The sequence below is a fragment of the Gracilinanus agilis genome, chromosome 3 (assembly GCF_016433145.1).
Source record: "Gracilinanus agilis isolate LMUSP501 chromosome 3, AgileGrace, whole genome shotgun sequence".
Taxonomy (NCBI): Eukaryota; Metazoa; Chordata; class Mammalia; order Didelphimorphia; family Didelphidae; genus Gracilinanus; species Gracilinanus agilis.
In genome coordinates this window covers 356,811,597-356,828,953 of record NC_058132.1, presented here as the reverse complement: position 1 = coordinate 356,828,953, position 17,357 = coordinate 356,811,597, and the positions used below count along the sequence as shown (strand labels likewise).

Here is a 17,357-nt window from a genome sequence, read left to right as displayed (position 1 = left end):
AGGGATTCTGGGAAGGAGATGGTCCTTGGACTGGACCTTAAAGTATGAATAAGATGTCTTAAGATGGAGATAACAGAAGTCCAGAGGAAGGTAGGTAAAAGCAAGATTTCTAAGTAGAAGCAACATTGTAAACTTGGGCTTAGGGGTAGCACACAGGATAGGACTTGAATATTGCATGGTAAATGAGAGTGCCAGACTGGAGTCAGGAAGACTTTTCCCTGAATTCAGATCCAGCCTCTGATACTTCCTAGCTATGTGACCCTGGGCAAGTCACTTAACCCTGTTGGCCTCAGTTTCCTCATCTGTAAAATGAGCTGGAGAAGGAAATGGCAAACCACTTCAGTATCTCTATTAAGAAAATCCCTAATAGGATAGAAAAAGGTTGGACACGACTCAAATGACAACAACAAAAAACAACAACCCCAAAATAACCTAGTTAAATTTGCGTTAGATGTTTATTATTATATGAAGTATATGAAGTTATTGTTATATTAATATATGAAATTACATGAAAAATATGAATTATGTGAAAATATATGAGGAAATTATATGAAAAATGTAGATGTTTGATAATACCAAATTGTGGAAATCTGTGAATGGATTAAGGACCCTAAATTTTATTCATTAGGTACAAGGGTGGCATTAAAGAATTCTGAGCAGAGAGTGATATGATCAGATTTGTGCATAAGGAAAATTAACCTGGAAATTGTGTGAAGGGTGGATTAGAGAGGAGAGAGAGGGAAGGAGTGAAAATCTGTTTAAAGAACTCTTATTTCAAGAGACCTAAGTGCTTGGCTGGAAATAACAGTGTCAAAAATTACAGTCTCTGCCCTCAAGTAGCTTATATTCCACTGGGGTATATGATAGGTACACAAGTAGATATGCAGTATGTAAAAACAGCTATTGCAATAGTTTAAGGGAGTGGAGAGGAAATTGGAACAGAAGGCTCTCTGCCAAGAAGATTGAAGAGGTAGAAACAGTAGGACTTAACAGCTGATTGAATATGGAGGATAAGAGAGATAGGACAATCAATAACATCACTTTATTGTTTTTGCTGATGTTTAGACATACAAATGTGTGTGTGTGTGTGTGTATACACATTTCATCCAAATGTCTTTAATTTAGCCATTTTATATTTTGACTTGTATTGTTTGATTGGTATAGTCTATGTTTTGGAATATTTTACAGATGTGTATACAAGTTTCTTCATTTTTCTGATCCACCTGCTATATAATTAGTTACCTTATTTTGTAAACATACAATGATTTAGTTGTGATGTGTCTCTTTTCCATGTATTTTAATAAAAGAATTAAGCAAGACTATGCCTTAAATACAGTAATGCCTTGGTTTTATTGTCGATTTTCGTCGATTTTTTCCAGAAAAATTTGTCTCAGTTTTCGTCAGTTTTTCTGACGAATTTCATTGGCATACCCACTTGACCTTGATGCTAATTTTGCAAAAACAAAGGGAGACCCATGCATTCTCCTGCTCAGTGTGATCAATACATGTATTGAAAAGCAAATAAATCCATTTATCCATACAGATAGCAAACGAAAATCAGATAAAGCATAAGAAGGAGAATATATACCTGACTATACAAAATGAATGAGCTCTCTCACTGGGAGTGAGATATCTCATCTCAGTCAAGTAGAAATTCTCCCATAGGATCTTGGTGAGAAGAGGGACATAATCAAGGTAACAACTCATCTACGTGTCAGCTTCTTTCCAAAGTCTTTCTAGACAGTGCCTTGATACCTAAGGTCCTTATGGAGGGAGATTCCCCTTCCAAACAGTAACCTCTCTCCCCTCTTTGCTGTCTTCCTTACACCAAGAAGAGTTTTCAGAAAGGTAAATGACATGTTAAATGGTCATTTATTCTTTATAGTAATCTTTTATATTCATTTTATGTCAATTTCTTATTGTTTTTAGTATTAAACATGATATTTATTCTCTATAAAATGTGTTTTGGTATGTATTTTGGAGATCTAGAATGAATTAGTTGGATTTACATTGATTCATATAGAAATTATTGCCGCGGTTTTTGTTGGTTTCGGATTTTCCCAATTGTTTTGGGATGGATTATCAAGGAAAACTGAAGTATTACTGTACCAAAATTAGTTCATTGAAAAAATAAAGCAATGAACTTTTACATGTTAGGAATAATGAAATTTATCTTAATAGTGAACTAGGAAAATTTTTCCCTTTTAAGATATAATTAACACTTTCAGGCTACCATTTAATAATTCAGTGTTACTTTAAAAAGATATTAAATAATATATTGGACTGAAAGAGTTAAGAGAATATGTCTGATGGTAAACACTGTGATATAAACTTAGAGTTAATAATTGACTATAATGGTAAACTCTCCATGATAATTCCTTATTGTCAATATCTCCTTATGTTCTACATACATTGTTGTTATGAGTTACTGGGATGGGAAGTGAGAGTGTACTTTTTCATTGTCAGCAAGAAAATATGAAGAATGAGCAAAGCAGAGGTAAAATGCTTTTTTAAATTAGTTTACTATAAAATGCCTTTCATACCAAAGATATTTTATTGACCTTTATTTTATTTGAGAAGTATTTATTTTATTGTGAAGTATTCATATGACCAAAAAAATCATCAGTTTGAAAATACAAGGAACTCACAATGCCCATTTGGAGCTTTTAAAATAATTCTTACTGTTATAAGGAGTTGTCTTAATTTCACTCTGTCTCGTTAAGAGCAGAATTTCTGTGTTAAAGGAAATTACTTAATCTCACTCTGTCTCTTTAAGAGACCAACTATAAAAAAGGAGTCAGTTAAGAAGGAACTCCATTTTCTGGTTTCTGAAAGTCTTGAGTGCCAAAAGGTGCACCTCTAGCCTTTCTTTTGGTGTCATTTTCCCTCTTCTTGGCATTCCTTTTCAGGGATCACTTCAGGGTCCCTTTGCTCTTTTTAATTTCCCCCTAAGGCATCCGGACAAGCAAGTATCTTATATTCTCATTTATACTCTTAATTTCCCCCAAATGCATATGTTATATCTTTTAGACATGTGTATTTTCAAGACATTTCTAACAGTGGAATGAAGCTTCTGTCTGTCTCATGTTAAAGGAATCTTAGAAGAGCAACTGGGTAGCTCAGTGGATTACAGAGCTAGGCTTGAAGACAGAAAGTCCTGTGGTCAGATCTGACCTCAAATACTTACAAGTTGTGTGACCCTGTGAAAGTCACTTAATGCCCATTGCTTAGTATCAATTCTAAGACAGAAGGTAAGGGTTTTTAATGAAGAAGGAGGAGGAGGAGGAGAAGAAGAAGAAGAAGGAGGAGGAGGAGGAGGAGGAGGAGGAGGAGGAGGAGGACTAATGAGGTGATGAAATACAACTGTTCTTTTTTCAATAGTGAATTAATGAAGACTGTGGAGTCAGACTTAGGGTCATAGGATTTTTATAGGAGGAAAGGACCTTAAAATTCAACTAAACCATGTTGTGAGGAAGATTATTATTTAGTTGTTATGTAGGAGACTTAGCAGGAAGGGCTGGAGAATTCCACATGGAATGGGGAAGCAGGAAGTGGCTTGTACTCTCTGAGGACTCCATCCTGGTTGGGACAGGCAGTAACTGATTCCCTGGGAGACCTCAGAGCTAGTGGAGTTGCACCCTGATTCGCTGGGATCCTTGAGTGTGGTGAAGGTTGGAAGCAGAGGACATCTATCCTGCATGACAGCACTGAGTAGGGAGTAATTTGCGATCTGGTGAGCAGTTTGCAGGCTTCTCTCCCTACTGGGCTGCTTTGGACCATCAGTTCTGGAGGAGTTGGTTCCTGGCAGCCTGAAAACATCTCTGGACTCTACTGTGAGGATTCCCACTCCAGTCCTGTTATTCTCTGGGCCCTGCCTGGCTTAGGTCTTAGATTAGTGTAGATAAGTCCTTCCCCTGTCCCTGTGGTTTGCCCTTAGCATGTAAGTGTTGAATCCCTTATTCCCATCCTTTATTATTGTTTCCCACAATTAAACTGTTATAAATTTTTGTCATTTGCCTACTGGTTCCATAGGCCTTTGCCTAGGTGGGCTGAGTGACTGTTGGGCCTAACTGCCATTCCTGTTGACAGTTAGCTCCTTGGCAGTATAACCTGGTCTCCCTACCTTGTTTTGGTCCTGTCATCTGTCATTCCTGTCTCTTTCACCCCAGTGTGAACCCACAAATAGTAATAGTTAATATCCCTGGTAACCCTCCATTACAACTACCACCTCTATTTTATAGATGAAAACACTAAGGCCCAAAGAATTCAAATGCCTCATTCAAGGCCTTTGAGGCTTAATGTCAAGGCATAACCAACTAGCTGGCTAGAGGAAGAGCCAATGCTAAAACTCGGGGTTCCCATGTTTGTAACTTACTGTTACAGATGGCCTCTCTTGAATCACTTTGATTCAATAATCAGACTTTTATAATTATCTCTATTTTTCATACTTTAGTCAGCTTTACGTCTATCCTGCAATATCTGATTGTCTGTTTTGTCTACTTCTCTCCATCTCTACCTCTCTCTCTCTCTCTCCCTTCCCCTTCTCTCTCTCTCTGTGTGACTCTCCTCTCTCTCTGTATCCTTCTCAGTCTCTGTCTCTCTCCCCTTCTATCTGTCTCTTTTTCCTTCTCTCTCCCTCTCTCTATCTCTTGTCTGTCTGTCTCTGTATCTGTCTCTTTCTCTCCTCTGCCTTTGCCTCTTTTTCTCTCTCCATCTCTCTCTGTCTCTCTGTCTCTCTGCCTCTGTCTTTCTGTCTCTCTTTCTCTGACTCTCTCACTATCTTTGTCTCACTGTCTCTGTCTCTCTCTGTCTCTGTCTCTCTGTCTCTGTCTCTCTCCCTCCCTCCCTCTCTCCCCTTACCTGTCTTTCCCTCCCCTTCATATTGTTCCCATTCATTGACATTTTCTCTCTCAGCTCACTTGGTTAAAATTAAAACCAAGATCTTTTCTGGAGAAATTCCCTTTGTGACAGATCCCTCCCTGCTTTCAAACCTTTTCTTGCTGACTTACCTGAGTCCATTATTAAGGGCATGAGTGCACTGTATCAGATATCTACTTATTCACACTCACGTGTGAACCTTTGGGCTTACATCAGGGCACACTAACCCAACCGGCCCCGAACCCCTAAAACCTCTGGGCACTTTCTTTTCTCACGTAAGATCAACAGTTTGGAAATGCACCATCTGAATAAACAGATTAGTTTTTTTGTTTATTTTTTTTTCATATTGATCCCTAAGACAAGTAAAGCTGTGGTATGTGTTTGTATATAATCTTCATTAATCCCCTTGGAAGAAAGAGCAGATATATTTCATTTCCTGACCCCTAGTTTAAATCTTGATTATTAATAAGCCATACCTTGTCCAAAAATCTATACAAAATACTATGTATACATCCCTTTGGCACACACATACACACACTGAACCCCCACAAACACTCACAGTTGGAAGGGACCTCAGAGAATAATTTTTTAAAAAATATTTACCTTCCAACTTAGAATTAGTACTATATATTGGTTCAAAGCCACAGCTACAAAGTGTTTGAGGCCAGATTTGAGCACAGGAACTGGCATCTCTAAGTGTGACTCTCAATTCACTTAGCTACCTGTTTCTCTCACCTGGTACACATTAGGCAATGCTTTGTTGATTTTTGAGTAAGAATGCCCTCTACAGTGCACTCAAAGAGTGAGGTTTCTACTTCTGAGGACTGTTAATAAAGGGGTAGCTATTATTCCCTGAGGCTGCTCATTCTACTTTATTGTCCTCATTGTTCAGTCATTCATTCATGTCTGTCCAAGTTTTCCTAAGCCCATGCACCATAGCTTGCCAGATCCTTCTGTCCTCCATTATCTCCTGAAGTTTATCCAGGCTCATGTTTGATACTTCCATGACACTATCTATCCATCTCATCCTCTTTCATCCCCTTCTCCTTTTGCCTTTAATCTTTCCCAACATCAGAATCTTTTCTAACGAATCTTGTCTCTCATTTTGTGGCCAAAGTATCTGAGCCTTGGCTTCAGTATTAGACCTTCTAGTGGATAATTGGAATTAATTTCTTAATTAGTTAATTAATTTAATTTTAAGTATTGATTAATTTAATCTCCTTGTTGTCCAAGAGACTCCCAAAAGTCTTCTCCAGCACCACTAGTTGAAAATGTCAATTTTGAGGCACCCCCTGTCCAATCCCACTAGCCATATATTGCTAGAAAACCCGTTATTATCACTATCCAGTCCTTTGTTGGTGAGATGATATCTCTGTTTTTAAGACCAGATTTACCATAGCTTTATTTCCAAGGAACAAGTTTTTTTTTAATTTTTAATTAATTTTTTTAAAACTCTTACTCTCTAAGAACAGATATAAAGTTTCAATTCCAAGAATAGAAGAGTGATTAGGTAAACTAGGTAATTAGGGCTAAGTGACCTGCCCAGGGTCACTCAGCTAGGAAGTGTTTGAAGTCAAATTTGAACCCAGAACCTCACATTTCTAAGCCTAGCTCTCTATCTACTGAGCCACCAACTTCCCCACAAACATTTTTTAATTTCGTGGCAAAGTCACCATCTGCTGTGATCTTTGGGCTCAAAAATATAAAATCTCACACTGCTTCCATTTTTTCCTCCCCCTTTTTTTTTTTTGCCAGGAAGTGATAGGACAAGTTGCCAAGATCATAATTTTTTTTAAACCCTTGTACTTTGGTGTATTGTCTCATAGGTGGAAGAGTGGTAAGGGTGGGCAATGGGGGTCAAGTGACTTGCCCAGGGTCACACAGCTGGGAAGTGGCTGAGGCTGGCTTTGAACTTAGGACCTCCTGTCTCTAGGCCTGACTCTCACTCCACTGAGCTACCCAGCTGCCCCCCATAATTTTTTTGATGTTAAGTTTCAAGCCAACTTTTACACTTTCCTCATTCATGAGCCTCATCAAGAGGTTTCTTAACTCTTCACTTTCTGCCACCAAGAGGGGCATCATCTGCTTATTTAAGATTGTTGATATTTCTCCTGGCAACCTTAATTCTGGCTTTTGATTCATCTATAGCAGTGGTTCCCATACTTTTTTGGCCTACTGCCCCCTTTCCAGAAAAAATATTACTTAGCCCCCTGGAAATTAATTTTTTTTTAATTTTAATAGCAATTAATAGGAAAGATAAATGCACCTATGGCCATCATCGCCCTCCTGGATCACTGCAGCACCCACCAAGGGGTGGTGGCGACCACTTTGGGAATCACTGATCTAGACTGACATTTCACATGATGTACTCTGCACCTAAGTTAAATATGGTAACAGTATACAGTCTTGTCTCACTTCTTTTCCAATATTAAACCTATCAGTTGTTCCATGTTTGGTTTGGATACTGTCATTGTTAGGAACATTTGACTGTTCTCTAGTAAGCTTAAATTTCCCTCTTTTCAGCTTCAACCCATTGATAGATACCTATAAGGCCAAACAGATCAAGTTTGGCTCCCTCTTTCAAGTGATAATCCTTCAAATACTTGAAGAAAACTACAGTTTTCTCCCATGTATTCTGAATTGCTCCATCTCTTGGCAGAACCCCAAAAGCCTAATAAACCTTCTCTGGATACTCTCCATTTTATTCATGTCCTTCCTAAAATGTGGGTATTCTGAATTGAATGTAACAATGCCTAGCCTTGGACATTATTCCCCCCCCAACTCCCCCAAAACAGTAGGTGGTTTTATTTTTGGATGACACATTGTACTATTGACAGGATTTGAATTGAACTTATAGGGCTTTTTAGTTTCACAAAAATCCCTCAGACCTTTTTTCCAAATAAATTACTGTCTAATCATGTCTCCCCCATTTTGAACTTGTGAAGCTATTTTTTTTAAAATCCAAGTCCTTTTAAATTTCATATTAATACATTTAGCCCAATGCCCTAGCTAATTTATATGGATTTTCCCTCCTATCTTAGACTATCTTGAAAAATATTAACAATTCTCACTTTTGTGTGATTTTCAAATTTGATAAGCATTTGATCTATGCTTTTATCTAGGGCATTGCTAAAATGTAAACAGTACAGACCCACATACAGATCCATGAGACACTCCACCATGAGTATCCTTCTAAGTTGACATCAAATCATTGATAGTGTAAGATTAAAAATTAATATCCAAATACTCCAAGTATTATATTTTAATAAGATTTATTTATAATAACTTAAAGTAAGGGGAAGAAAAGGCTCAGTAAAGAAAGCCCACTGCTACTCACGTGGGAAAAGAGAGCATGAGGCAGAGTTATAGCAAACTTATAAACAATATGTAAGCACGCAAGGTGGGGATGAAAGAGGAAAGGGATTCTGGGAGATTTAGTTCAAAGGTACAATATTTCTATTTATACAATAGCTATTCTTTTGGTCCAATCATTTAGCCAGTTCTGAATCCCATTAAATGCACTCTTTTCTAGCTCTCATCTTTCTATCTTAGCTATAAGAATTATAGCATAAGAAACTCTATCAAATACTTTACTGAAATCCAGGTAAACCCTATCTACAATGTTCCCCTAAGTGAGCAACCCTGCTAAGAAAGGAAATGAAATTATCCTGGCATGACCTGTTCTTGATGAGAAATGTGATTTCCTCTTCTTTTTTTTTTTTAAAGCCTTTGCCTTCTCTCTTACTATTGGTTCCAAGGCAGAAGAGCAATGAGGACTAGACAGTGGGGGTTGAGTGACTTGCCCAAAGTCACAGAGATAGGATGTATCTGAGGCCAGCTTTGAACTCAGAACCTCCTGTCTCTAGATCTGGCTTCTCAATCCACTGAGCCACCCAGCTGCCCCCTCTTCATGATCTCTCAAAAATCAATGATAGTGTCTCAGTTCTTTTAGCATCCTGATCTATAATTTTTCTTAATCGTTGGCTCCCCCGGTACAAGTTGTAAAATATCTCAGATGCCAGTATAATACTCGACACAGCTGAAATAAGTCTACCTTTCTATCATATTACTGCCCTCCCCACGGACTGCTGAACCTAGTTCTCTGCCCATAGACTGGCTTCTCCCATCTAGAGGCTCGTTTCTGTTATGCTTCCTCCCTCAGCCTAGCATCCGCAGCATCTCTCTCTGCTTTCTAAATAGCCCTGGGGAGCTGTGAGCAGTTATGTGCATGGCCCTGAAACCTCGGGTGCACAGCTATTTCTGCTCCTGGCATCCCCAGGGCCTTGTACTAAGTACATGTTATGTATACAAGCAGATAAGCACGCATTTTGAAAGCCTCTCTGAAATGAGAATGAATTATAGGAGAAAAAAAAAACAATTAGGTTACACTTAAAGAAGAATGGCCTGCTAAAAGTGCTGACTCCTTGGGAGGGTTATGGCTCTTCTGGGCACCTGGGAGGGCATTTTGTTGTAGAGGGAAGGGCCCTGGGCTTGGCATCAAGAAGACCTGGCTTCAGCACCAATCAGTCTCAGGTACTTACTACTCGTGTGACCCTAAGCAAGTCCCTTGACCTTTTTATATCCCAGTTTCTTCGCATATAGAATGAGGATCATGGATTCAGTGGTCTCTAAGATATCTTCCAACTCTAAGTCAATCATTTTAGGATGCTTAGATTTAAGAGACAAGCCAGCCAATTGAATAAGATGGTTTAATTTTAAAATTGCCTTTAGTATTCTCAATGGCTTCATTCAAGTATTAAAATAGACATCTATAAATTATTTGCACATATATCCCCTAGGGAGAATATTCCATTCTTAGGCACTTTAGAGACTGCCAGCCACCCCTGTATAGGTCCTCATTATGCTGCACTCCACTATTGGAACAGCCTGCTGGTTGGTCTCCATTTCTCAGTTCTCTCCACTATACTACAGTCATTCACTACAGTCATTCACTATCATCGATTCAGCTATCAATGGGGTCTTCTTGAAACTCAGGTCTAACCATTGTGAGAATCTATTTTTCATATACTGTATTAATTTATATATATATATATATACGTATATATATATATATAATTGGGTATTCCTATGCCTGGAATCTGGGTCAGAGATACTATCTAGTCTGCTAATTATTGCATTTTCTTTGCCTTTAGGAATTCCAAGGAATAGCTTCCTTTTGGACAGAATTTAGTTAGTAAATAAAGGGGGAACACATTCTTTTCCTGTGTACATGGCCTATGGGGGGTGGAGAGGAGTAACTAGGTTGATGGACCATCTCTTAATTAGTTATCAACCAATTAAAGATGTCTTGGGACATTCTAGAAAGGGGCTGAATAATGAGCTTCTAAAAGTCTGTTTTTTGAGCTGGATGACCCGGCCCAGCTTATCCCTACTTACAAGAGAGCCATGGAGACTTATAGAACTTTATTGGTTATGATGCTAGCCTAACCAGCAAACCTGATATAATCAATAAACTTATATTCTTGCCCCCAAATCCATCTCTAGAGATCATTTTAATCATAAAACCATGTCACCTTCCTAACTAATAAATTCCACATAGTTTCCTGTTAACTCCAAGATCAAATATAAAATCCTATGTTTGGCATTTAAAATTACTTTCCCCTCCTGCTTTTCCAGTCTTTTTTTCACCTTACTCCCCTATGTTCTCTGAAATCCAATAAGAATGGCCTTCTTGCTATTCTTCATCCAAGACATGCCATCTTCCAACAACTCTTTCCATTTTTATTGAATGTTCCTCATGCCTGAAATGCTCTCCCTCTTCAGCTTCCTCTCCTGGCTTCCCTGTTTCATCCTTCAAGTCCCAGTGGAAATCCCATCTTCTACAAGCAGTCTTCCCAAGTCGAAATTTTTTTACTGCTCCCTAAATGTAGTAGGCTATTTTTTATATTTTTCACCTTGCCACCACAATTGACTAGGTTTTCTACCCCAGAATAACCATAGAGCTGAGAGAAGCACTGGGTACAGTAAGGATTGCTAGACCTCTTTTCAAAGCCCAAGGTCTGAGAACAATAATTTGTACATTTTGGAAACTGGAAATTGCCTAGAAGTTCTTTCAATATCCTTCTCATATATGTTATACAATAAAACTGTCAGATCTAGAAACAAAAACAGGTCATCTGCTATAGAAAATGGTTGATTTTGATGTATTAGTTGCAAGAAAATCACTGCCATTTGCAAAAGAGAAGTTTTATTGTTCCTTCCCACCCCACCCCTGACCTTGATTCAGTATTGTGACATGAAGAATGCTTAGCCTGTAAGGGAGGTAACAATAATACTGAGATGATCTTTTTTTAAAAATCCAGACACACCTCAAAAGAATGAATTAACTTTTTGGTAGTTTAGGCATCTCTACTTCTGTCCTTAGTTCAGAAAGTTCTGAAACACTTTCATTAATGAAAAATATGAGTCCTATCTTCTTGATATTGATATTCAATATAGAGAATAAGGTTTACTAAAAAAAAAACTTTGGAAATTTTTCCAGGTTCAATTTAGATACTATGATGACAGAGAAACAGGTTTTTGTTTTTGTTTGTTTATTTTTTAACCCTTACCTTCTGTCTTAGAATCAATACTAAGTATCAGTTTCAAGGCAAAAGAATTGCCTTTACTGGCTAGGCAATTGGGATTAAGTGCCTTGCCCAGGGTCACACAGCTAGAAGTGACTTAAGACCCCTCTAAGCCACCTAAATGTTCCTGGAGGCAGTTTTCAATGAATCAGACTGTGAAAGGAACAGTGGCCTGAATAATCTAAAAACATAAGATAAACAGACAGTGAAGTATACCTGTATTGGTTATACTTTCTAAGGGCCCTGGGGCAGCAGTTATACCTTCCTAATTATATTTGGCTCAGGCTTGTATTAGTTTGAATTTCTGGTGTAGACACTGGCTGTACTAGAAGCCTGTCTGTGATGGTAAGGGAAATTGGCTGTCTGAACATTTGCCACAGAAAATATGCTTGTCATAAGATAATCATTTTGTAAACTAGAAAACTAAATAAACATGAACTAGAATTATTATTACAAAATGGGCAATCCTCCTGTGGGTTATTGAGAGCTGACCATCCTCTGCAAAAACTGAGAAATAATTATTTCTTTAATACATAAATCAACCAAAATTTATAAAGTGCCTCCCAGGTGCCAAGCTCTGTGCTTTGTATATGAGTTTCGAGATGGTATTATTGTTGCATTAGTGGGATGGGAGAGAGGAAGGGATAAATGAACAAATAAATGAAAAAATATTTATTAAGTGCTTATCATGTTTCAAGCTTGGGGGAGAGGGAGATACAAATAGAAAAAAGCAATGATTCTTCTGTCATGGAGCTCACACCATACTCTAAATGGGGCAGACAACAACAAATGTAGGAGAGTTCAGCTACAGGGTGGATGATATACTCAAGAACAAAGACCGCTATGTAGAGCAAAGCATATTTTTCTCAATTTTAATCCTATCTGAAATCTAAGACTGAGGCCAGCTGAGAGATTTCCTTCCTTCCTGTTGGGCCATGACTGCAGTAAGATGCAAGTATATATAAAAGTTTTTCCATAGAGTATGTTTCTTTTCTGCATTTTTCTCATACCATCATAACAAGTATAGAGGTAGGAGAGCAAGACTTGTACTCCCAAGTGACAGGATTATCTTGAATTTTTTTTTCCTCCTTTTTATTTTTCAACTGACAAGCATTTGTTTTCACTTCCTACCACTCCCCCACCATTTAGAAGGAAAAAAATCAAAGCAAAACCCTTGTAACAAATATGCATAATTTATCAAAACAAATTACTACTGTGTCCATGTCCAAGTGCCTTTGGAAAGTATACCCAAAGCAGGTGTACTTCACTGCTTGTTTATTTGTTGTCCTAGGAAATCATGATTGGTTATTGCTTCATTTAGAGTTCTTAAAACGTTCTATGTTATCCATCTTTGGAATGCTATTGTTATTGTATAAATTACACAACTGGTTGTCTCACTTCAATTGGCATCAATACATCAATTCAGTCTTCTTATCTCTTATGACATTATCGTACTTAATATAAGATATAGTATAGCATAAGGCACATAGTAAATAGAATAAATATAGTATAAAACATCCATATACCATAATTTGTCCATCTCTTCCCCAATTGATGGACACCTCTTTTGTTTCCAGTTCTTTATTATAACAAAAAAGTGAGCATTACTATTTTTTTAATTTGCTTCCTTTTCTTCTTTCTTTAATCTCTTTGGCTTATAGGCCTAGTAGTGAAATCACTGGATCAAAGAGTTTGTAGAATATAGTGATTTTTCAAACATAATTCCAAATTGCTTTCCAAAATCTCAGGACCACTTCACAGTTCCAATAGTTCGTGAGCCTCTTTTCCATTGCCACCTCCAACAATTGTCATTTTCCTTTTTTTTGTCACCCGTGTCGATAGGTGTGAGGTCAAACATGAAAACTGCTTTAATTTTTTCTTTCTCTGATTATTAATGATTTAGAACGTTATTTCATCTAGTTAGATTTTTTTGAAAACTTCATATCTTCTGATCATTTATTTATTGTGGAAATGGCTCTTATTCTCATATATTTGAAGCAAATCCTTATTTGTCTTGGCAACTCTTATCAAAGAAAGTTGCCCTAAAATTTTTCCTCCAGTTAACTGTTTCCTAGCTGCATTGGTTTCATTTACACAAAAAGCTTTTCATTTTAGAGCCTCAAAATTGTCCATTTGAACTTCTCTGATTCTTTCTATCCCTTGTTTGGAAATGAACTCTTCTACATAAAAGGCAGTTCTTTGCTTTATTATATATATATATATATATATATATTTATGTCTAGGTGATGTATCCATTTAAAGGTCCATATATCTTGGTATATGGTGTGAGATGTTGGTCTATATCAGTGGTTCCCAAACTTTTTTGGCCTACTGCCCGCTTTCAGAAAAAATATTACTTAGCACCCCCTGTCACATACTATCACCGCCCCCTTACAGTTATTCATCGCCCCCAAATGCACCTGTGGCCATCACCACCTTCCTGGATCGCTACAGCACCCACCAGGGGGTGGTGGCGCCCACTTTGGGAATCACTGGTCTATATGTCATTTCTGATAAATTTCTTTATGTTTTTCCCAGCAGTTTTCTATTGAAGAATGAGTCTTACACCCTGAATTGGGGTCTTTGGACTTAGCAAATATTATGTTCATTTGCTTCTTTATGTTGTATACACCTAATCTATTCTGACCAACTTCTTTTTGCCTTAACTAGTACCATGTAATATTGTTTTAAGATTTGGTACTGCTAGGCTCCTTTCCTTCCTACTTTATTTTCAATATTTCATTGTGATTTTTGTGAATTGAATAGATATTTAATAAGTTTTATAGTTAGTTCTTTTAAATGCTATTCTTAGTATTATGTATGAATGTTTTGCAATAGTTATATATATGCAATAAAAGCAAATATTTTTGTTTTGTTGTTTTTTTTCCCCCACAGAGAGAACACTTTCCTTTGCAGAGTCAGTACAAAGAAAGAGAAGTAGGCAGCTTTCAGCATACTGTAAGTAATAGGTTTTTATTCTAGGGGTGAAATTTGGCCAGACCAAAGTTTTCATAGAAGTGAAGCATTATGTGAAGCTTATGAAGATCCTTCTTCATTTTTTCCCCTTATGTTCAATTTTCTCTTTGAGTAACTAATGGAATAAAATTTGATAAAATATTCAGGGTTTGTCCTTCCTAAGCAATAGATATCATGCCCAATGAAATAAGTAACCCTTAGTAACAACTAGATAGCAGAGTAGATAAAACACCAAGCCTGGAGTCAAGATCCTGGGCTCAAATTTTGCCTCAATATTTCCTAGCTTTGTGAACCTGGGCAAGTCACTTAGCCCTGATTGCTTAGCTCTTACCACTCTTCTATCCTGGAACTTATACTAAAACTGAAGGTAAGAGTTTAAAAGAAAAAAAAGAAAGAAAGAAGCCTTCAGAGAGGGACATTATTTGTTTATGCCTCTATCCACAAACTATAATTTTGACTCGTAAAAAAATCACAATTCACCACCAATCACTGTCTTTTAAATATTCAAATTATTGCTGTATAGAGATAGAAGCTGGAAGTAGCAGGCCTTATAGATGGGAAAAAACTAAATACAAGAGGAAGGTATACATTTAAAATTGTTTTTTAACCCATAAACCCCTGCCTTGGACTAGAAGATGGATGATACTGGCCGAGACACAATTATGAATTATAAGTAATGTATTTCATAATAGGTTTCAAGTATGACATAGGCTAGAAAAAGAACAAGGAAGAAATTTTAACTCTTAAAGGGATTTTGTGGGAATTTTCTGGGAGAGGGTAGGTAAGCTGGGGTGCCATTTCTTACAGATTTTCATGGCATTGTGGAAGGACTGACTAGGTTCATATCCATTAACATCCTTTATGATGTTAGCTAAGACACAGCCTCCCTGGGCTTCTATTTCTTTAGCTATGCAATGAAAATAGTAAACTAGATGATTTCTAAAATCCTTTGAAGTACTACGACCTTCCCATACACAACTCCCAAGTGCTCTTTGTTCAATTTTTGACTTTCTTATTGGTTTGAATTCCTTGAACTTACTGTGTCTCTGTTGCCAACATCTGCTTTGGAGACCTTGTTGATAGAAACTCTTAAGCTTTACCAGCTGAGGGAGAGAGGAGGAGAAAGGTAGGGAGGGAGAGTGGGAAAAAGAGAAAATTTGTAACTCAAAACTGCAAAAATGAAATGTTAACAATTGTTTTTACATGTAATTGGGGAAAAATAAAATATTATTTAAAAAAGAAACCTTTAAGTTTAACAGCTCTTCTCTCTTCTCATTTATCATGTTATTAATCAACCTTCAAAGTGACACTACCTTTATTTTTAAATTAAATTTCTATTTTTTCAGTCAAGGAAGATTCACCTTTTTTCCTTCCTACTTCCTCCTCCCTCCACTAAAGTTGGAAAAGGAAAATAAAAACAAACAAAAAAACCCTGTTACAAACATGTATAGTCAAGTAAAACAAATTACCCCATTAACCATGTCTAAAAGAAAAAAAAAAGGCTCAAACTATGAGTTCATCACCTCTCTGTCATGAGGTAGATCAATAACACATTTCATCATGTGCCCTATTTTTGGTCATTCTGTTGATCAGAACTCTAAAGTCCTTTACAATAATGTTCTCTCTCTTTCTCTTTTTAAACTCTTACTTTCTGTGTTAGTAACAAGTGTAAGACAGAAGAGCAAGGGCTAGACAAAATGACTTGCCCAGGATCACACATTTAGGAAGTGTCCGAGGCCAGATTTGAACCTGGGTTCTTCCATCTCCAGGCTTGTCATTCTATCCATCATGCACCCAGCTGCCCCTGTCATCACGTTCTTAGAGACATTGTTTTTAAATTCAGAAAGCTGAACCTCATTTGTTTGATGTTCTGTGTCTTGGGAATGAGCGCCACTTTTGCCAAGTGCCTCAAAAATGATGTGTATTTTACTCCCAAATAATAAAATTATAGTCGCCAATTAATTATTGGTAATAGGGTTATAGGACTGAGGGGTTTGTGGGACTGTACCAAGGCATATTCTTAGTACCAAAGAATTAGAATGATGTCAACAGCTGATGTGTTTAACGTAAGCAATGTTTGAATTTTTAGACTGTGGTAAATGGCAGACAGTTGGACTATGAAGATGAACATCCAGAAGGGGAAGACAGGCTTCCGCAGATGTATCCTCTTTACAGTCAGACGTGTTACAAAGACTGGAGCTGTGACAAACATCAGCAAAACTCAGACCCTGGAAGATCATACATCAACCCCCGAGAACATTACGTGTAATTATGGACATCTTGACAAAAGGCTTTTTTTTTTTTTTTTTTACTGGGGAAAGACCACGCTGAGCAGTGTATCTCTTAGCTCTGACTTTCCTAGGGGCTGGACCAAGTGCTTCTGGAGTTTTGATGAATGACTTACAGTTGATTGGCTAGTCTCTAGCCTTAAATGATTTTCTGAACTACTGCGTATATCTGTGAATTTGAGTATAGCTCTGTGTGTGTGTGTGTTCCATTAAAAAAAAAAAAACCTACTAACATTTGGCCTGCAATGGCATTTTCATTTAAAATTCCAGTGTGTGCCTGTGATAGCTGCTGTGAGTCTCCAGAAATAGAGCCCCAGCTGGCTACACTATCCTCCCTGGGTTTCAGGCCTGCCAGCCTATTCATCTGTAATTCAAACGTGCAGAAAATGAGTTTAGAATCCATTCCACTAATTATTTCTCTGGGATTTGTCTTTCCCTGACATGCTTAATAAAATTACAATACCTGTGTACAAATAGAGACCTAAGCAAAGAGGTATAATTTGCTCTGTATGGGGAAAAAACCCAGTAACAACAACAAAATAAAGAGAGAGGGAAGGAGGGAGGGAGACACACATACAGAGAGAGAGAGAGAGAGAGAGAGAGAGAGAGAGAGAGAGAGAGAGAGAGA

At 37.4% G+C, this 17,357-nt stretch overlaps 1 protein-coding gene across 1 annotated transcript in view; it reads left to right on the top strand.

Moving 5' to 3' along the window:
* Positions 1-17,316, top strand: part of NECTIN3 (nectin cell adhesion molecule 3) — a 159,137-nt gene extending 141,821 nt beyond the window's left edge. The window contains exons 8-9 of the mRNA XM_044669188.1: positions 14,361-14,423; positions 16,531-17,316. Coding sequence (XP_044525123.1) covers positions 14,361-14,423; positions 16,531-16,710 — 243 coding nt within the window. The 3' untranslated portion in view covers positions 16,711-17,316. The remainder of the gene's footprint in view (positions 1-14,360; positions 14,424-16,530) is intronic.
* The last annotated feature ends 41 nt before the right edge of the window (positions 17,317-17,357 follow it).